The 16,309-nt window shown below is 39.1% G+C and overlaps 3 protein-coding genes across 3 annotated transcripts; 1 reads left to right on the forward strand and 2 right to left on the reverse strand.

Moving 5' to 3' along the window:
- The first annotated feature begins 7,108 nt into the window (after positions 1–7,108).
- LOC116189179 (apolipoprotein A-IV-like) lies at positions 7,109–11,407 on the forward strand. Its single transcript, XM_031518731.1, has 15 exons — positions 7,109–7,391; positions 7,886–8,013; positions 8,105–8,176; positions 8,260–8,373; positions 8,697–8,765; positions 8,872–8,928; positions 9,051–9,104; positions 9,172–9,234; positions 9,375–9,437; positions 9,567–9,731; positions 9,830–9,985; positions 10,111–10,191; positions 10,294–10,355; positions 10,471–10,602; positions 11,021–11,407. The coding sequence occupies exons 1-14, from the start codon at positions 7,184–7,186 to the stop codon at positions 10,553–10,555; spliced, it is 1,377 nt and encodes a 458-aa protein (XP_031374591.1). The 5' UTR covers positions 7,109–7,183; the 3' UTR covers positions 10,556–10,602; positions 11,021–11,407.
- Positions 11,408–11,528: 121 nt separating this feature from the next.
- Positions 11,529–13,139, reverse strand: LOC116189180 (protein CUP-SHAPED COTYLEDON 2-like). Its single transcript, XM_031518732.1, has 3 exons — positions 12,818–13,139; positions 12,464–12,735; positions 11,529–12,255 (listed from the first exon to the last, which is right to left on the reverse strand). Exons 1-3 carry the CDS (start codon positions 12,996–12,998, stop codon positions 11,884–11,886), a joined length of 825 nt encoding a protein of 274 aa, XP_031374592.1. The 5' UTR covers positions 12,999–13,139; the 3' UTR covers positions 11,529–11,883.
- A 965-nt stretch (positions 13,140–14,104) lies between these two features.
- On the reverse strand, positions 14,105–16,255 carry LOC116189182 (AIG2-like protein D). The gene is made up of 5 exons (XM_031518733.1): positions 15,834–16,255; positions 15,664–15,736; positions 15,297–15,389; positions 14,632–14,715; positions 14,105–14,419 (listed from the first exon to the last, which is right to left on the reverse strand). Exons 1-5 carry the CDS (start codon positions 15,989–15,991, stop codon positions 14,276–14,278), a joined length of 552 nt encoding a protein of 183 aa, XP_031374593.1. The 5' UTR covers positions 15,992–16,255; the 3' UTR covers positions 14,105–14,275.
- Between the last annotated feature and the right edge of the window lie 54 nt (positions 16,256–16,309).

Below are 16,309 nucleotides of genomic sequence, written 5' to 3' on the forward strand. Positions count from 1 at the left end.
TTTGATGCCTCCCTCTACTAAAAGATGTTCATAAAAGGCAAAATCCCCACCTCGTCCTTCTTCCCTTATCTCCTCCCCTTCCAATATATATGACAGCTACTTACTTGCACATGTACATGCTCAGTTATCTTACTCGACCACCGATCCATCAATCGATATATGTTGCTATTATATGTCGATTTGGTGTAAAGTTATATGTAATCACATGGCGAGCAGAAATACGCCTGTCGGGTAGAATCAGACCTACTGCATGCATCTCCCTGCCAATCTAGCGGTAGGCCAGCCATGCCTCTAAGCTATAATGTGATGACACACACTGAATGCAGACTAGGGTCCACTAACGGATACAGCCTCCATGACATCAAACATGCCAAACATGTGATAATTGTACGATGCATGTAGGTCGGGTAATTACTATATAATAAGGGCTTTTTTATGAGTTAAAAAAAAAAAAGAAAAAAAAAGCTCATTGTTCCGAGCTTGTTTGCGCGTCAGCTTCCTATTAATGGCACTCCGTAAAAGCACAATCAACTTGCAAATACTATCCAAGTAAGGATGACTGTATGAGGTTGCTATTTTCGTCTATGTCATGAGACCCGCATACATATTCCCTTCCAACCTTATGTAGGCCCCAGAAATCTCGGCTATGGGCCTGTCCTAATCCCATACTGCCATCCCACATGGACTGAATTTACAAACGAAGAAAAAAAAATCATATAAATAATAACCCCATAAAAATTTAGAAAATAAAACCAAAATTATGTAATTTTGCATGAATTAAGATGCTGCGGAGCTGGAATTGGTCCCTCGCAGATAATGTATGGATCGTTAATGTTCTGACAACGACGAGCTTGAAATTGATACTGAAATTTCTTCCCGAACAGTTGTCATTTGTTGGAATAACTCCAAACCGAGGTATTGTGATAGGCTTGTCCGAAATAAGTCCTTAACAATTTAGACAGGATATGGTACTTACTTTCCGACGCGTTACACATGCTCCAAGAGTAGCGGATAAATGTTCATCGCGTAAGGTTGGGATTGGGGAATTTGGCACGATGTGCTGTGATATGGAGGGGGCCGGGGGCGGTGCCTTTTTCCAATCGATGCGGCCTTTGGCTGTCAATGGCGGCCACTTGCCCCTTTTAGAAATCTTTTGTGATTGAAGATTGCGTTTGATATAATCTGATTCCTCCCCGCCGTTGGAATATGAGCGGCTACCATTTGCCCATCTCAAGCCACCCTTATCAGCTATAAATATAATACCCAGTCCTCCTTTTCATACACCCCCTCCTCCTATCCTCTTCTCATGTCGATTCCCGGAGGTCGACCACCGAAGGGAAGACGATGGTTTCACGCAGTGGAGATCGGTGTTCGATGAATGTGTTTGAAGGTGGTTTGGTGCGGGGGTCTTGCATGAAGAGGGTTAGAGGGTTGAGTGCAGCCAAGGATGACTTGCCGGCCGAGCAGCAGCAACAAAGCAGCTTGAGCTAGCACATGGCTTGTTCTATCGAGCAGCCCGGCAGGTTGTCCTTGGCTACACTTGGTTCTCTCCTTCTCCCGTGAGACCTACCTTGCACTCTTCCGTAGCATATGCCTTCGGTTTCCAGCAGCACACAGGACCATGGAGTGCACATGGAAATCGAAGTCTTGCCCAAAAACTATCCTCAATGCTACAGCTAACATCAGTCATTCATGGCTCTAAACGTACCGTTTCTCGGATCGTAGCTATTATTATTTTCATGTAGGTTTTTTCCGAGACTCGTCGTTTGAACTCATTTAAGTTATAAGGTACATGCACGTCATGACTTAATTAATTTGTTTAGTGCAGCGGCTTTGTCGATCGGGTATGACTATACAAAGGTAATGCATTATCATTCTTTCCTCATTGGCAGCAAAGGCTATGCACTACATATCGTACACACGTTAACCATAATTACATGCAGCTAATGCATGTCATTATCATACGTCCTTTGTTTTTTGTTTTTTATTGTTTTGAAGGAAATAAAGCAATAACCCCATAATGTCGTTTCTCTTTCCATGTTCTATTAAACCACGCCATATCAATTCGTACAGGAATTCTATGGTTGAGACTACTATCAGGATCAAGTAAGTCAGTTTTATACTGATCACGAAATTCTTTCAGTGAATTTTTAACTTTCGTACTGCAAATAAAGTTAACGTTGTACACACATTAACAACATAGTTTGTCAATTACGCCAAACCACGTTGATTATCACTATAATTAGTGTCTTTGTTGCAGCTCTTTTTTGGGAGCACAGTGAGGCCCAAATCAAAGCAACTTTTGCATGAAAGGACATGAAGGAGAAGGCGATCATGATCATGGCCCGATAATTTAGTGAAGGCTCTGGTATATGTTCTTCTCCATTGATGTAATTAGAGTCTCGTATGAGGGCCATATGATTTGAGAATTACTGCGTCCGTGATGCACGGGCGTAAAATCAATAAAGCACTTATTGGAAAACGATGTGAACAAAGCCGATAAAAGCTAATCAAGATATTCAATAAGTATCTTAAATATCTCTATTAAAAGCAAAGCTTATCGTAATGGGTACTATCTTATCTCATGGTAATTATATACTGTGGCGAATAAAACAAAATTTATTGTGCATACAATGGGCACAGCACCGAGACTACCAAAGAAAAGATGGCGCAACCATGACCCTGCCCGAAAAATATCTAACAGCCAAAAAAAAATAGGAAAAGAAAAGAAATGGATAAGCTCTAGATAATATATTTGGACTCGATTCTAATGCCCTATTTGAATTTCTAAACACTTAATTTTAATTTTAATTTTAACTTTAACTCAACACACTAGATAACAAAAATACACATTTCTCAAATCAAAATTTTTAACTTTAACTTTAACTCAACACACTACATAATAAAAATACACGTTTTCCAAGTCAAATTTATAATCACATCTCATTTGTCCCATTTTCACAATTAAAATCAAAATAAAAAATAAAATTACTTTAACTCTGAATTAATCAATGATACTTTTTAAGTTTAGATAGCTTCTTTTTTTTTTCTTCCTCATTTCTCGGTCCGTGGATTAAAAAATTTTGGACCATTCCTCGAATTGTGTGTTTGAGTCGTCATTCTGACTAGGGGGTCATGTTGATCTTTTATGTAGAAAGAAAGAGCTAGTATATATAGGCTAATTAATTAAGTAACGATTTTTCTTCTAGTTATTAACAAAAAGTATAATCACGTGTTTGGTTTCAAAATTAAAATAACTTTGATTTTGATTTTGATTTTGATTGTGGAAAAGGACAAGTGAGATGTGATTACAAATTTGACTTGGGAAACGTACGTTTTTGTTGTATAGTGTGTTGAGTTAAAGTTAAAGTTAAAATTTTTTACTTGAAAAATGTGTATTTTTATTGTGTAGTTTGTTAAGTTAAAGTTAAAGTTAAAATTTTTTATTTGAGAATCCAAACGGGGCCAATATTCAACCTCGAACGAGTGCGGTTGCCTCAATCAGCACCATACTCTTCACATGAGATCGTGAAGACCGTTGAATATATATATATATATATATATATATGGGTAAATTGCATTGGTGGTTCAAAATGTTTTACAAATGTTTCATTATGATCCAAAAAGTTTTTTTCGCTACATGATAGTACAAAATGTTTCAAAGTTATTTCATAATGGTACAAATCGTCAATTGGCCCTAACGCCGTTAACATTTTGCTGACGTGGCGCGTCCTATGTGTCACTTTTGTTACGTGGAACTAATCATAGTGCGCCACGTCATTTAAGAGAAAATAAAATTTTAAAAAGTCCCAAATAATACAAAAAATAAATATAAAATATAAAAAAAGAGTAAAAATTTTGAAAAAATAAAAAAATATTTTAAAGTTTTCAAAATTTTAAAATTATTTTTAATTATTTTTTAAATTTTTAAAATTTTTTTAAAATACAATAAATAATACAAAATACAAAAAAGAGTAAAAATTTTGAAAAAAAATTATTTTAAAATTTTGAAAATTTTGAAAATATTTTTAAAAAATTTTAAATTTTTTAAATTATTTTTTTATTTTTAAAAATAATTTTATAAAAAATTTTAAATTTAATATTAAAATTATTTTAAATTTAAAATAATAAAAATTATTTTAAATTTTAAATTAAAAGTTTAAAATTGTTTTTAAAATTTGAAATTATTTTTAAAAGTTTTAAAATTTTTAGAATTATTTTAAATTTTTCGGTCACGTCATCAATGAGGTGACACGTAGTAAACACGTCAGCGTCGGCTTGACGGCATCAAGCTCGAGTTGACGGTTTGTACTATCATGAAACAACTTTGAAACATTTTGTACCATCATGTAGTGAAAAAAACTTTTTGAATCATAATGAAATATTTATAAAATATTTTGGACCATCAGTGCAATTTATCTATATATATATATATATATATATATATAGCCACGAGCATCACAAGAACCAGAATTTTTTGCTCCAAAACATGTGATATGGATACCGATCTCGGATAACACCGTCCTTACTCACAGTCCGGCTTCTGACTCATAGGCTATTTGCAATCGGCGTTGCAATCGGTTAGAGGGTCCACTTACATGGGACCATTCCACATGTTCGGCCCAATTTCTGAGCCCGTGAAATTATAGCTAAAGAGGCCCATTGCTAATGATCATCTGAACAATGGGGCAATCCTGTCAACATATATGATTCAAATTCAACCTTTCTTTTATAACTATAGATATAGATAAATAAATACATTGCTCGATCTTGTCTCAGTCAAATAACTTTTGCAATTAAATAATTTTCAAGAGAGGAAGTGTCCAAAATGGAGGGCTTGAAAGATGATTTTTCTATATGTTGAAATTGAACTTACACAACAAAAAAATTCTATTTCTTACCTATGTTATTAGCTTTTAAAATATTTATTTATTTATTTATTTATTTGTGTGTTTGAGGTTTGAATTCCCATCCCAAAGAGGTCTTCCCTTTCTATGCCTTCCCTTTTAACTTTTGCTGGCTGTCCCTCACCTACCCACCTATCATCATCCCCCCACTTTCTCATTCCTTTTTCCTTCTTTAATTAAAGAAAAGAGAAATCTTTAAAATGAAAATAATAGATCTACATCATCTACTTTCTCATTACAAGCTCTAGGCACGTTAAGATTTGAGATCCTTATGACTAGCTACAATTTGAAGGAAATCGACTGCCTGGTGAAAGAAGAGATGGCCTCTCTTCTTATACAGCCTGAAGTTTTTCTGAAGAGTTTCTCATGTATCACTTTATCAACAATAATTAACTATTATATGCTCTATTACATTCGTTACAAGTTCGAGAAAATTTCCAGTATTGCAATTTGGAGCTGCTCCATGCAATCATGTACGGTGATCGCTATCTGCATTGGATCTAGATCTTTTTTAAAAAAAATTTAACCGATAGTTTTGACCCCATTTGTATTCGATAACTTTAAAAAAAAAACACTATCTCTTTTTTGATTTCTAAATATCAATTGAATAATGTCGTAGATAGATCTAAGCCCAAGAATGAGAGTTTAAAATTGGAGTAGTGTGAGACATGTGATCAAAGTGGCCAGCCAGCCAGTCGTGTAGAGGGAAGGGAGCCAATCTATCTGTCTATGCTGATGAGCTTCCGTCGGCCATTCAGACGGCCATTAATGGTCGCCTTCCTCACCTACCAATGCCACCTTTCCATATTTTACTAATTAATACCCGTATCTTTTTTTTCTTTTTTTTAATTCTTAATATCGTAATTATCCCATTAATGTCATTCAACATTAACCAAACAAGAAAAGGACAATTTTTATCTTTCACGGTTTCAAACCCCGACACGGTCTTCTCCCCAAAAAATTTAAAAAAATGCGTCCATCTATTAAAAGAAAAGGAAAAAACACTTTATTTTTCTTTCTTTCCTAGAATCCTATTACACCCTTATCATTACACCATTCATAAGAATGAAGGGAATGGAGAAAATGGAAAAGACTATTCTTCTTCTTCTTCTTCCTTTTGTTTTGTTAACTTGGGGTTTTCAAGCTTCGCTTGACTAATTCCCGAACTCCGTGAACTCTTGACGACGCAACGAGCGGATAATCACTTCAAAAACGTTTCGGTGGCTCCAAGGGGTTTCGAACCCGAGATAGGGCGAATACATAAGCTCCTAATTAACTATTAGGCCAAATCCCTTGTTAAAGATTATATTTCTTCTTTTCTCAATCGGGTAGTCAACAGAGAAAAAGGAAAATTTTGTCGGTGTTTACACGTTGAAGTTTATATGAAAGCTTCTACATTTAAAAGTTTATAATGCATCTAAAAAACATTTGGAAGTCTCTATTTTCAACTTGTTCCGTTTCACATCCTAGTATTGGTTGTGGAAGTCTGTACGGCTAGTGGTACGAGTTATTCTATTCAAAGATGAAATCTCGTCAAAAAATTTAATCGATTTGATCATGCTGCATGTCGTGCGGCTCGTAGATAACTTTCTGAATCATACCGTACAAGTTTTTACTGGTCAAATTTCCGGGTGCAAAATGAAATCAATCAAAACATATATATAATAACAAACCCGCAAGTATACATATTACGCTGTCACCTCATCAAAATTAAAATCGTCTTCTCTCACGCTAGTATCGGAATTCTAGACGCTCTTATGCCATAATGTCATAATCTTTATATTTTTAATATTTTTAAAATGTAAAATGATATAATTTCAATGTATACTTTCCTCTTAAAATATTATACCCAAAAAATTCTAGCATCATTATACGCTATATATTTTTTATACAATAGCTTAAAAATATCAGTAGTCTATTTAGAAAAAAATTATTTGATAAATAGTTCTCATGTATATATATAATTTTTAAAAATTATTTATTAGTTTCCATGCAAAGCACAAATATTTATTTAGTTTCAATTGAATGAGAAAAAATGAAAAGAAAAAAAAAGTTTTGTTTTGATAGACAAGAAAAAAAATAACAATATATTTTTTTTTTCTGTCTTTGAACTTGGAACCACCACGTAATAAAAAGGACTGATGGGCTCAGAAGAAAAAAGGAAAAAAAATCAAATCAAAATAAATAAATATCTAATAAACGAAACAAAAACCTTTGGGGCAAGTTTTCTTTCTTTCTTCCTTTCCCCCTCTCAGTCTCTCTCCCATTCTCTCTCGATGATCTCCTCCTCCTCCGCCATGGCGACCTCGAAGTTCACGCTCTTATCCCTCATCCTCGTCGTCGCCCTAATCCTCACTCCGGGGATCAGGGCCGACGCCGCCGCCGCCGATGAAGGAGGGGTCGAGGCCGTTGCCGCCGACGGATCCGATTCCTCTGCCCTGAGGGCCGAGCTCGGCCAACTCAAATCCAAGATCCACTCCCTCGGTTAGCTCCCTCCTTCGTTTCTCTTGCTAGTTTGGCTGTAAAGTTTCGGGTTTTATAAGGTACTTTGACTGTCTATTCTATTCTCGTTTTGGCCTCGGTTGAGTGCGAGTAGATAATTTGCTTGTGTTTTGGTCTTGGAATTGGCTTGTTGGGACGTAATTGAAGAGTCTTTTGCCCATTTTGTATGGCAATGTCCATCCAAATCGGTCTCTGTCACTGTTGCTCTCCTTGGAATTATCGAAACTTTGCAGGCCAGTTATCGTACGGACGAGTTGTTTTGATTTGCACTGAAAAGTTTGAGTATTTTGGATCAATGCTTAGTTGGGTAATGGAAATGCCAATCAAGGTTCGGACTTTTTGAGCAAAGAGGAACTTGAATCAGCTTGGCCTTTCTAGATATGTTACAGTCTTGTCTTGTCTGTTTCCTCGTTGGTTGGTAACATTCTTTTCCGACATTGGGTTTGCTCATGTCTGAATGGCTTTTGGTGGTGCAGAATCCCTTGTAGATGAGAAATCCCGAGAGCTGAAAAGCAAGGATGAGCTGATAGCGGAGAAGGAGAAGCTCCTGCAAGATAAGTTGGATAAAGTAGCATCCTTGCAGGATGAGATATCGTTGCTGCAGGTAATTGCAACTACTACTTCTGGTTTATAAGTCGCTCACTTACATATGGTTTGTTCTATAAAGAATCGTTTTACCTTCTGTTTTCTTGCAGAAGAAGGGAAAAATGGACGCTGCGGAGCAGGTCGGAAAGGCTCATGCACGGGCTGGTGAATTGGAGAAACAGGTTACATATTAAGTCATGTTTTGCACCAATTTCCAGGAGAACTACACCACAAATTATTGACATTGTCTTCCCTTCGAATGCAGGTTGACAAGTTAAAGAAGGAATTAGAGTCACAGCAAAAGGAGAAAGGAGCTCTGGAGACTCGTGCAGCTGAAGCCGAGAACAAGATCCTTGAATTGAACTCGAAACTAGAGAAAGTGAGTCTTCTTTCCCCACAACCCCCCCGGTTTTTAATGAGTTCATGTGACAATTTTCTTCCATCTGATTTTGTAAAAAATATAGATCTTTTATGACTTTGATGGAGCCTTGAGCTTAGACAGTTAAACCTATACCATATTCCACACGAATTCATGATTATTATTTTAAACCCTTGCATTCAATCATCCGGAGAGTTGTATGTTTCTCTAGAGTACGTTATTCCCTCATCCATGAGCATAAGTTTTAAATAATGAAATTTTGTTCTAATGAAATTATGTTCTACTAAGGCTTTTTATTATGGTGCTTATTCTCTACGGAACAGCTTCAACGGACTAATGATGAGCAGAAGGCCAAGATTCTTAAAACTGAACGAGTGCTTAAGGTTGCTGAGGTATGTGAGCTGTCTGCTATTTGTTTGTGTTTAATAGTTGTAATGTTTCATTTGGATGCGTGGTTTAGAAAATATGGGTACTCATTATCTCTTTTGTAATTTCTAGGAAGAGATGGTGAAGGCAAAGTTCGAGGCATCTTCCAAGATAAAAGAGCTGTCAGAGGTATTGAATTCAGTTTGTATTACATTATAGGGTGACTGACTGGTGTAACCTCTTCAGAAATGTATTGTACTGTTGCTCTAATGTAATTGCTTATGATTGAATGATGGTGTGTCTCTGTTCAGGTCCATGGTGCATGGCTTCCTCCTTGGCTTGCTCTGCACTGGAAGTGTCTTCAGGTAAACTTTCTGTCGAGTTCATACAATATTCACTGTCATGTTATCTTAACTTATCATTTATTTCCAGTCCTCTGCGGAGAAACATTGGAAGGAGCATGGAAAGCCGGCTATGAATCTGATGATGGAGAAGGTACTATTTTTCTATTGCCCATATAAATTAGTTCCTCACTTTGCGATATGCTGAGGTGCCGTAGATCCCATTTTAACCTTCAAACTTTCTTGGTTCTTGTTAAGCTCTGACGGAGTTCTCTTTTGTTTGAATTTGCTCAGACCATGGAGAAAAAGTCTCAAGCTGAGAAATGGGCCGAACCACATATTGAGACAATTAAAACTGTAAGACATCTTGTATCTCAGCTGATACGGATTTTTGTGCATCTGTATTGAGAATGACTTGATTTCAGAACTATCTAAGGTACTTTTCTCATTCTTCTTATTTAATTTCAATTATTTCTACTGCTTCAGAAATTGGTTCCTACAATAAAGGAGCAGTGGGTGGTGGTCACAACTTCTCTTGAACCACATGTGAAGACACTGACTAAGAAATCAGTTGAGGTTTATGAGACATCCAAGACTGCCATCACTCCTCATGTGATCCAAATCCAACAGGTTGTTGATCCTTACTACCAGGTATACCTTCTTCTAGATGCATGACTTTTTTTTTTTTTTTCCATATTATTATACTTGGGCACAAATCCTAAAGCTCTGATCTTTGTTAATGCAAGTAGGAAGCTAAGAAGATCGGCAAGCCATATATTGATCAGGTGGCGACCGTAGCAAAACCTCATGTGGAGAAGGTGAGGGTAACTTTGGAGCCCTATACCAAGGAGGCAGTCCGTGTTTACAGCAAGTTCTTGGAGTCTGCTTCTATTTACCACAAGCAGGTAGTTGAAGCTCTCAACCCCCAACCCCTGAAAGGAGGGGAAAGAAGTCGATGTCTCTATTATTTTTGCTGTTACAATCTATGAGTTGTTTAGTATGTTAAGAGTATGTTGTTACCTTGTTTAAGGCGCAAGAACATGTTCGAGGGACACTGAAGAAGCATGAACTGACCAGACCTCTTGCGACTAAGGAGTTTGAGTGGTTTGCGGTATGTCCTCCAAGAATTATGCAAAATCTCTTGCAAGTGCTTTTCCTTCTTGCACACTGTTTTCTGACTTTCTGTTTGGTCCTATTGAATTACCTTTTCTAGGCATCTGCACTGTTGGCGCTTCCAATAATCTTGCTTTCTAGAATCTGTTCAGCCCTTTTCTGGTGAGTCACACAGATGAGTATAAACAGAATGGGCTAGTTTTGTGTGTGTTTCTCGTGAAACATACATATTTTTTGGGATAAGTAACTTAAAATTGTTTTAATCTGTACTCTGTAGCAAGAAAGCGAGGAGACCTGGTCGACATGGCCATTCGCATCATGGAAGGAGAAAGGCCAAGCGGGGACACCCCGACAACAAGTAGAGAGCTTTGAGATTGTTCTCAAGTTCTTCCATTGGCACCTTTTACAGGTATTCCCAATATATTGTGGCTGGTATTTTCAGGCGTGTTCAATCCCGGGGAAGATATCTCTGTTTTTAGCTTTTTCAAGGGAATAATGGAGAAAAACATGTTTGGCAATGACCTGTGCTACACAAAATTTCCTTATTGTTAATGCTTCCTCTGGTTGTTTTTGTGGGGTGGGTGGGGGGGTTTGTGTTCGGTGTGGTGGGGGTGGGGGAACTAGAAAATGCTGGAAGAGTTCTAGATTCCTGGAACCCACAGTTGAAATTTACTTCCTCACTCTACTTAGACCTCTGAAAGTATATTCCATAAACACCATTTCCAAACTTGTAAGCATGATTGTATTATAATTATGTACATATGAATATCCAGATAGTTTGGACCGGTTTATAATCCATCATTTGGAATTGTGTTTGCTTTCTCCAGGTGGGGGGTGCTGCTCTTGGAATGGTTTTTTTTTTTTTTTTTCTTTTTGGAGCTCAGATCATCTCCTTGTCGACTACAACAGTTTCCTTTTTGAAGCTCTCTCATGCCCGTTCATTCTGCGGAGAGAAAGTTTAGAACCTTTTCACACGACATAGATGCATAGGACATAAGTAGAATTTCGTGTAAGTTATATACTGTTGTCATATGGTTAGTGTCTTAGCACTGGTATCTTGGTGTGCAATATACGATTTTTCTCTTTTGGGATCTGCTCTGCATTGTTCTTTGTTAGAACAGATCTTGTGCCCTTTTGCACATTAATTTATTGCCCACACTTTAGTGGAGTTTATGGACATAAATCTTTTTTGTTACTCAGGGTTTCTTGATTAATCATCGGTTTGGTTTGATGTAATGTCCTGAGAATGGAATGTAACAGTCTGCAAATTACTCTATTTTCAATTCTTCATTCCGAATGCGATATGATGAGTTTGGCAACAGCAAAAGGGGAACAGAATCCAAAACAGTATTCAGCATCTATATCTGGTGATTGGTGAAATCATAAGTTCTACTGACGACAGTCTTAAGCTGGAAATAATCTTCATGTATGCATAGCTAATCAGAAACTGAAAGATTCTCGAGTTTGCCGAACAAACTCGGGACTATGCCTTCCCGCTTCAATATTGCAACCCTTTCCATCCCCTCTTTCGATTATCGATCCATAAATTGAAGCTGGTGATCTTTCGCCTTTGCCAACTCCAGGGCGTGTCAAGATAGCTGTAGGTCTTAGCAAGTACATATAAACCTTCGTGATTCTGGGGGAATCGTGTATCTCATGCAAGACCGAGCTCTCTTTTGCCTAACGACTATTAGTTCAACAGGAATGAGGTCCAGTAAGTATGAAGATCGACAGAGTGTTCGAATCCCAAGCGTCCATTGCTTTGCCCATTATTAGCAATGTTCGGTTCTTCGACGTAACCCATCTCTGCATCGAACGGACTTCCAGTGAAATTGGAGGAAGCAGCAGCGTTCGATAATGTTGGATTTTGTGGTAGCTTCAGAGCTGGGATCATAGCCCCCAGTTCCACGGTTGTATTCGTTTTCAGCCCCCCGAATGAGGAGCTTCCAAGAACGAACGACTCTGGATTCTTTATAAGTGCTCCAATCCCAAGCTCATAGCTCGGATTGCATTTCTTCGGTGTACCGCTCTTCTGGAAGACACGGCAGATCACCCATTCTTCCTGCATACAGTAATCCACAGAAGGCCAGGTTATCAATCGAGGCTCCAATATCCTTTCGTGCCTCATTAGGACCAAGTCAATCACAAACGTTGTTCAGAAATGCATTTACAATTATCAAGCTCGCAATAACCGACTGTTCCGATTTTACGGGTTTGATGCCGCAAGATATCACCTTGCAGGAGAGGTCTAAATGCAGAACTCATGTTACCTTGGCAGAGGGGAAAGTGGGCTTGGAATGAAGGCGGAACTCGTGCATGACCCAGTTGGTCTTCTCTCCTCGTGGAGCTCTCCCTCGGTAGAAAACCAGCGTCTTCTTCATCCCGATCAGCTCCGACGTGATGCTGTTGAAGATCTCCTTGTCCTTCCCGGTTGTTTTCCAGTAACCGGTTTTGGTCGCTCGGTTTGTCCTCACTCCTGTCGGGTACTTCCTATCCCTGTGGCTGAAAAAGTACCACTCCTTTTCTCCGATTTTCGCCTTCCCTGGTCGTGAAAACAAACAGGTACAAAATATCCTATGAATAAACGAACCGTCCGGATAGTCAGATGAGCTGAGACACATCACCTGGAAGGTCCCATGGCTCGCATTTGTTGAGATCGACATCAACTAGGGCCGCAGCTCCCGTCGAATTGGGATGGGATATCTTGCTGATGAGGTAACAGGTCAGAAGCTCCTCGTCCGTGGGGTGAAACCGAAACCCGGGAGGCAACATAGTACCATTAGTACCACAACCATCTCCTTCCATGTTTCCCAAAACAAGGAAGTGAAACCAAAGACACTGCAAAGATGTCTTGTTGGGGCAATGCAAAGGAAAGATTGGAAATTTAAGGTCTGTCAGGACAGAGAGGAGAGTGCCTCTCAAGTTCTCAACTGCTTTGGGTCTTCACATACAAGTTAACATGCTATCTAGCTACTTCCAAATGCTCCCCCTTTTATAGCAATAATAATACTTGCTAATCTATATAATTATATTAATACATTCGTATAAATTAATAATCGAGATATTTGAGTCTCATGCCGAGCACGGGCAGCTTCCTACGTCACAAACGGACAGATCTCAGAAGAATTATGAGGTAATTAAGGATCTGACGTATAATGAGAATGAAAAAGAGACCACAAGAATAACCAAATGATTATAATGGCTGATATGTGAGTTTAAATGCTTATTGGCATAATACAATTGAAGCAGGTCGACCGGAAAAGGAATTACCGATGAAGAAACTATTCTTACCGGACCTTTTTGTAGTAAAATTAACAGTGATTGAAATAGTTTGAGTGTGAATGAGATAATAAGGATATCGTAACAGACGTTCTGTCCCTATAATTCACTCCAATTCCAATAATACTGCCATCGACTGATTCACGCAATATCCTCGTTTAGATTCGAAACCAAACACGACCTTGCCACGTGACAGCTTTGACCCTTGACCGCAGCCAGCCACTGGGGTGATGCCATGTGGATGGTCAAACTCCGTGCGGAGAAGCAGGAGATCAAGGGAAAAATAAGACCGTTCCCCGGGATTCCCTTCGCCTCTGTTTCCTTTGGCTCCATCTTCATGAATAATGCTTCATCGCAAAGTCATGAATCAAGCACGACTTCGTCGTTAAAAGCATCTCGTGTTCGGGATAGCTGGATCTCTTATAACATCGACAGACTGTCACGCAACTTATCTCGAGTCCTTGATCTTGCATAAGTCCATGTACATGTAATGCAAGTGAAGGGAATTACGCATTTGCTTCATACGAGCCTTCCACGGAAGAATGATCATCATCATCAGACAGAGAAAACAAAGATGCTAGGGGCTGAAATTGGGAGAATGAACTCATCCCGTGCTGAGCCAAGAATACGCATAAGTTAAACGCATAACGAAGATATTGTATTAAAATCACTGCCTCAATGTGGTCTCGTCATTATTAAGCGGTGCCATTCAGTATCCGAACTGGCAAGAATGAAGGGGGAAATAATGATCCCGAAGATGGTTATTTCCAACATGGTTTAGAATTTACACTTGATAAATGAAGTCAAGATGCCGGGGAATCGTTGCCATTCTTCTGATAAAAGGTCTCATAGGTTGTAACTCTGGTCTTGGAGTCAGGCAACTCAAGCTCCTCTATGAAACCTGCTGTCATCTTGATGAAGTCCTCCATGTGCTTCCTCGTCCATTCCTTCACGTTTATGATGGAAAAGACAAATAAACATCACAAATGAAGCGAAAGTGAGAACTTGGTTTAGGCGCTCAGACTGAAAACACAAACGGACAACACTGAGCATAAGTCTCGACCTAAGCGGGCAAAACTAACAGTGCTATGGAAGCAGAAACAACTTACAAACATCGACCAACTAAAATAGACTACGTAAAAGAAACAGGAAGAGCTACCTTGAAATCCCACTCGCCATACAAGTTAGGATCAGAACTGTTGCTCCACACATAAGCTGCAGCCCTCAACTTTTTGGAACTCTCCTGCAAAATTTCCGATTTTCACCCATCCAGAAAGGGTTGCAGATAGTGCAAATGTCAATACATATCGAAAAAGTACACACCGAGCAGAAGTCAATGCACATGACTGCTTAATATTATCTGATTCCAAGTACAGCAACTTTCTTTAACTTATTTTCAGTAATATACCCAGTCATTTCAGCCAAAAGTAATATACACGGTGATCTTTCTTATTACTTCTACGCGAAAGAAACTTAGGCGACTGACTAGTTGCAGCCCAAACAGTCAATTCCAGACCAACCAACAGCTCAAGATTTGCATCCAAAGGTAGAATTGTACTGTAAACTGGACAGCTCCTACTCGTTTAAAGAATTCCCGTGCTATCTCTATTTGAAAGAGTAATTATTGTAACTATACAAAGAACAGAAAGCAGCTAAGATTTTGCAAACGAATAGAGAGAATTCGATCTTAAACAGAACAATGAACCGAAAGCAGCTCAGCTTTTGCAGGTAGCATTTCCCTTGCTGCCTTTACTTGCAAAGATGTTTATTACAGCTGAGCATTGAACAGAAAGCAGCCAATCGGAAATGTAAAATTGAACTCACCACCAGTGTGACCTCCACATCTCTCCTATCATACTCGACATCCTCGAACGTGTCTAAGATATCTAATTCAGGATTGGTGATTCCCATGAGTACCTGCCATTACGAAATTCAAAGACAAGATGAAACAATCAGTTTACTTGATACAAAGATCACCATAGCACAATCATCGACCCGCGCTCCAAGCTGATAACTACTACTCTCAATCTCTGCCAATAATCCTAATCTTTGATCGAATTTCGAATCCCGGTAGCTGAAATGACCTTCAAAGACATATCCTTTGAACATGAAAACACGAAAAAAGACATACAAAGCCGTGAAATCCTTTCGACACAGAAGGAAATGGAGATGGAGATGAGCATGTACCGACCCTGCCGGTGACGCTCTTCTTCTCAACGGGGAGGATTGCCGGATAAACTCGCCCTTTGATGCTGAACCTGTGACTGCGCATCGGAACAAAAAATCCATAAGCCTCGGATAGAAACCAAGTAGCTGTGGGCGGAGAGAGAGAGAGAGAGAGAGAGAGGAGTGAGGACGGACAAGTCATGGAGGACGGCGGGGGACGACTGAGGGACGCGATTGAGGAGGACACGGACGACGTCGTCGGCCAGCAGGCTGCCGTAGACGAAGACGTTGTGAGCTCCGATTTGTTGACCGGCGCCTGAACCTAAAGACGCTGCTGCTGCCGTCACGTTCATATTCGACTCGCACAGCCAAACTCCGCTGAAATGTAGAACTGAAGATGATGCGACGGAGATGAGGAGGAAGAAGAACGATTCCCCTTCCACCGCCAAACTCTCGCTGCCGGCTGAGGAGAAGAACCAGTCGGATTGCGGCAGCGGATGGGGAGTGACTGGCCGTGGTAGAGGACGAGGACGAAGAATCGGAATCAGCAGGACGGTTGGAGGGAGGAATCTTTGACGAGGGATGTCTAAATTGCACTTTGCGCCTTGAAGTTTCTCATTTGTACCAACTCGCACCTCCAACTTTGTGTCCCGTTGCGTCGACTCCCTCCA

Source organism: Punica granatum, chromosome 8 (assembly GCF_007655135.1).
Source record: "Punica granatum isolate Tunisia-2019 chromosome 8, ASM765513v2, whole genome shotgun sequence".
Classification (NCBI taxonomy): Eukaryota; Viridiplantae; Streptophyta; class Magnoliopsida; order Myrtales; family Lythraceae; genus Punica; species Punica granatum.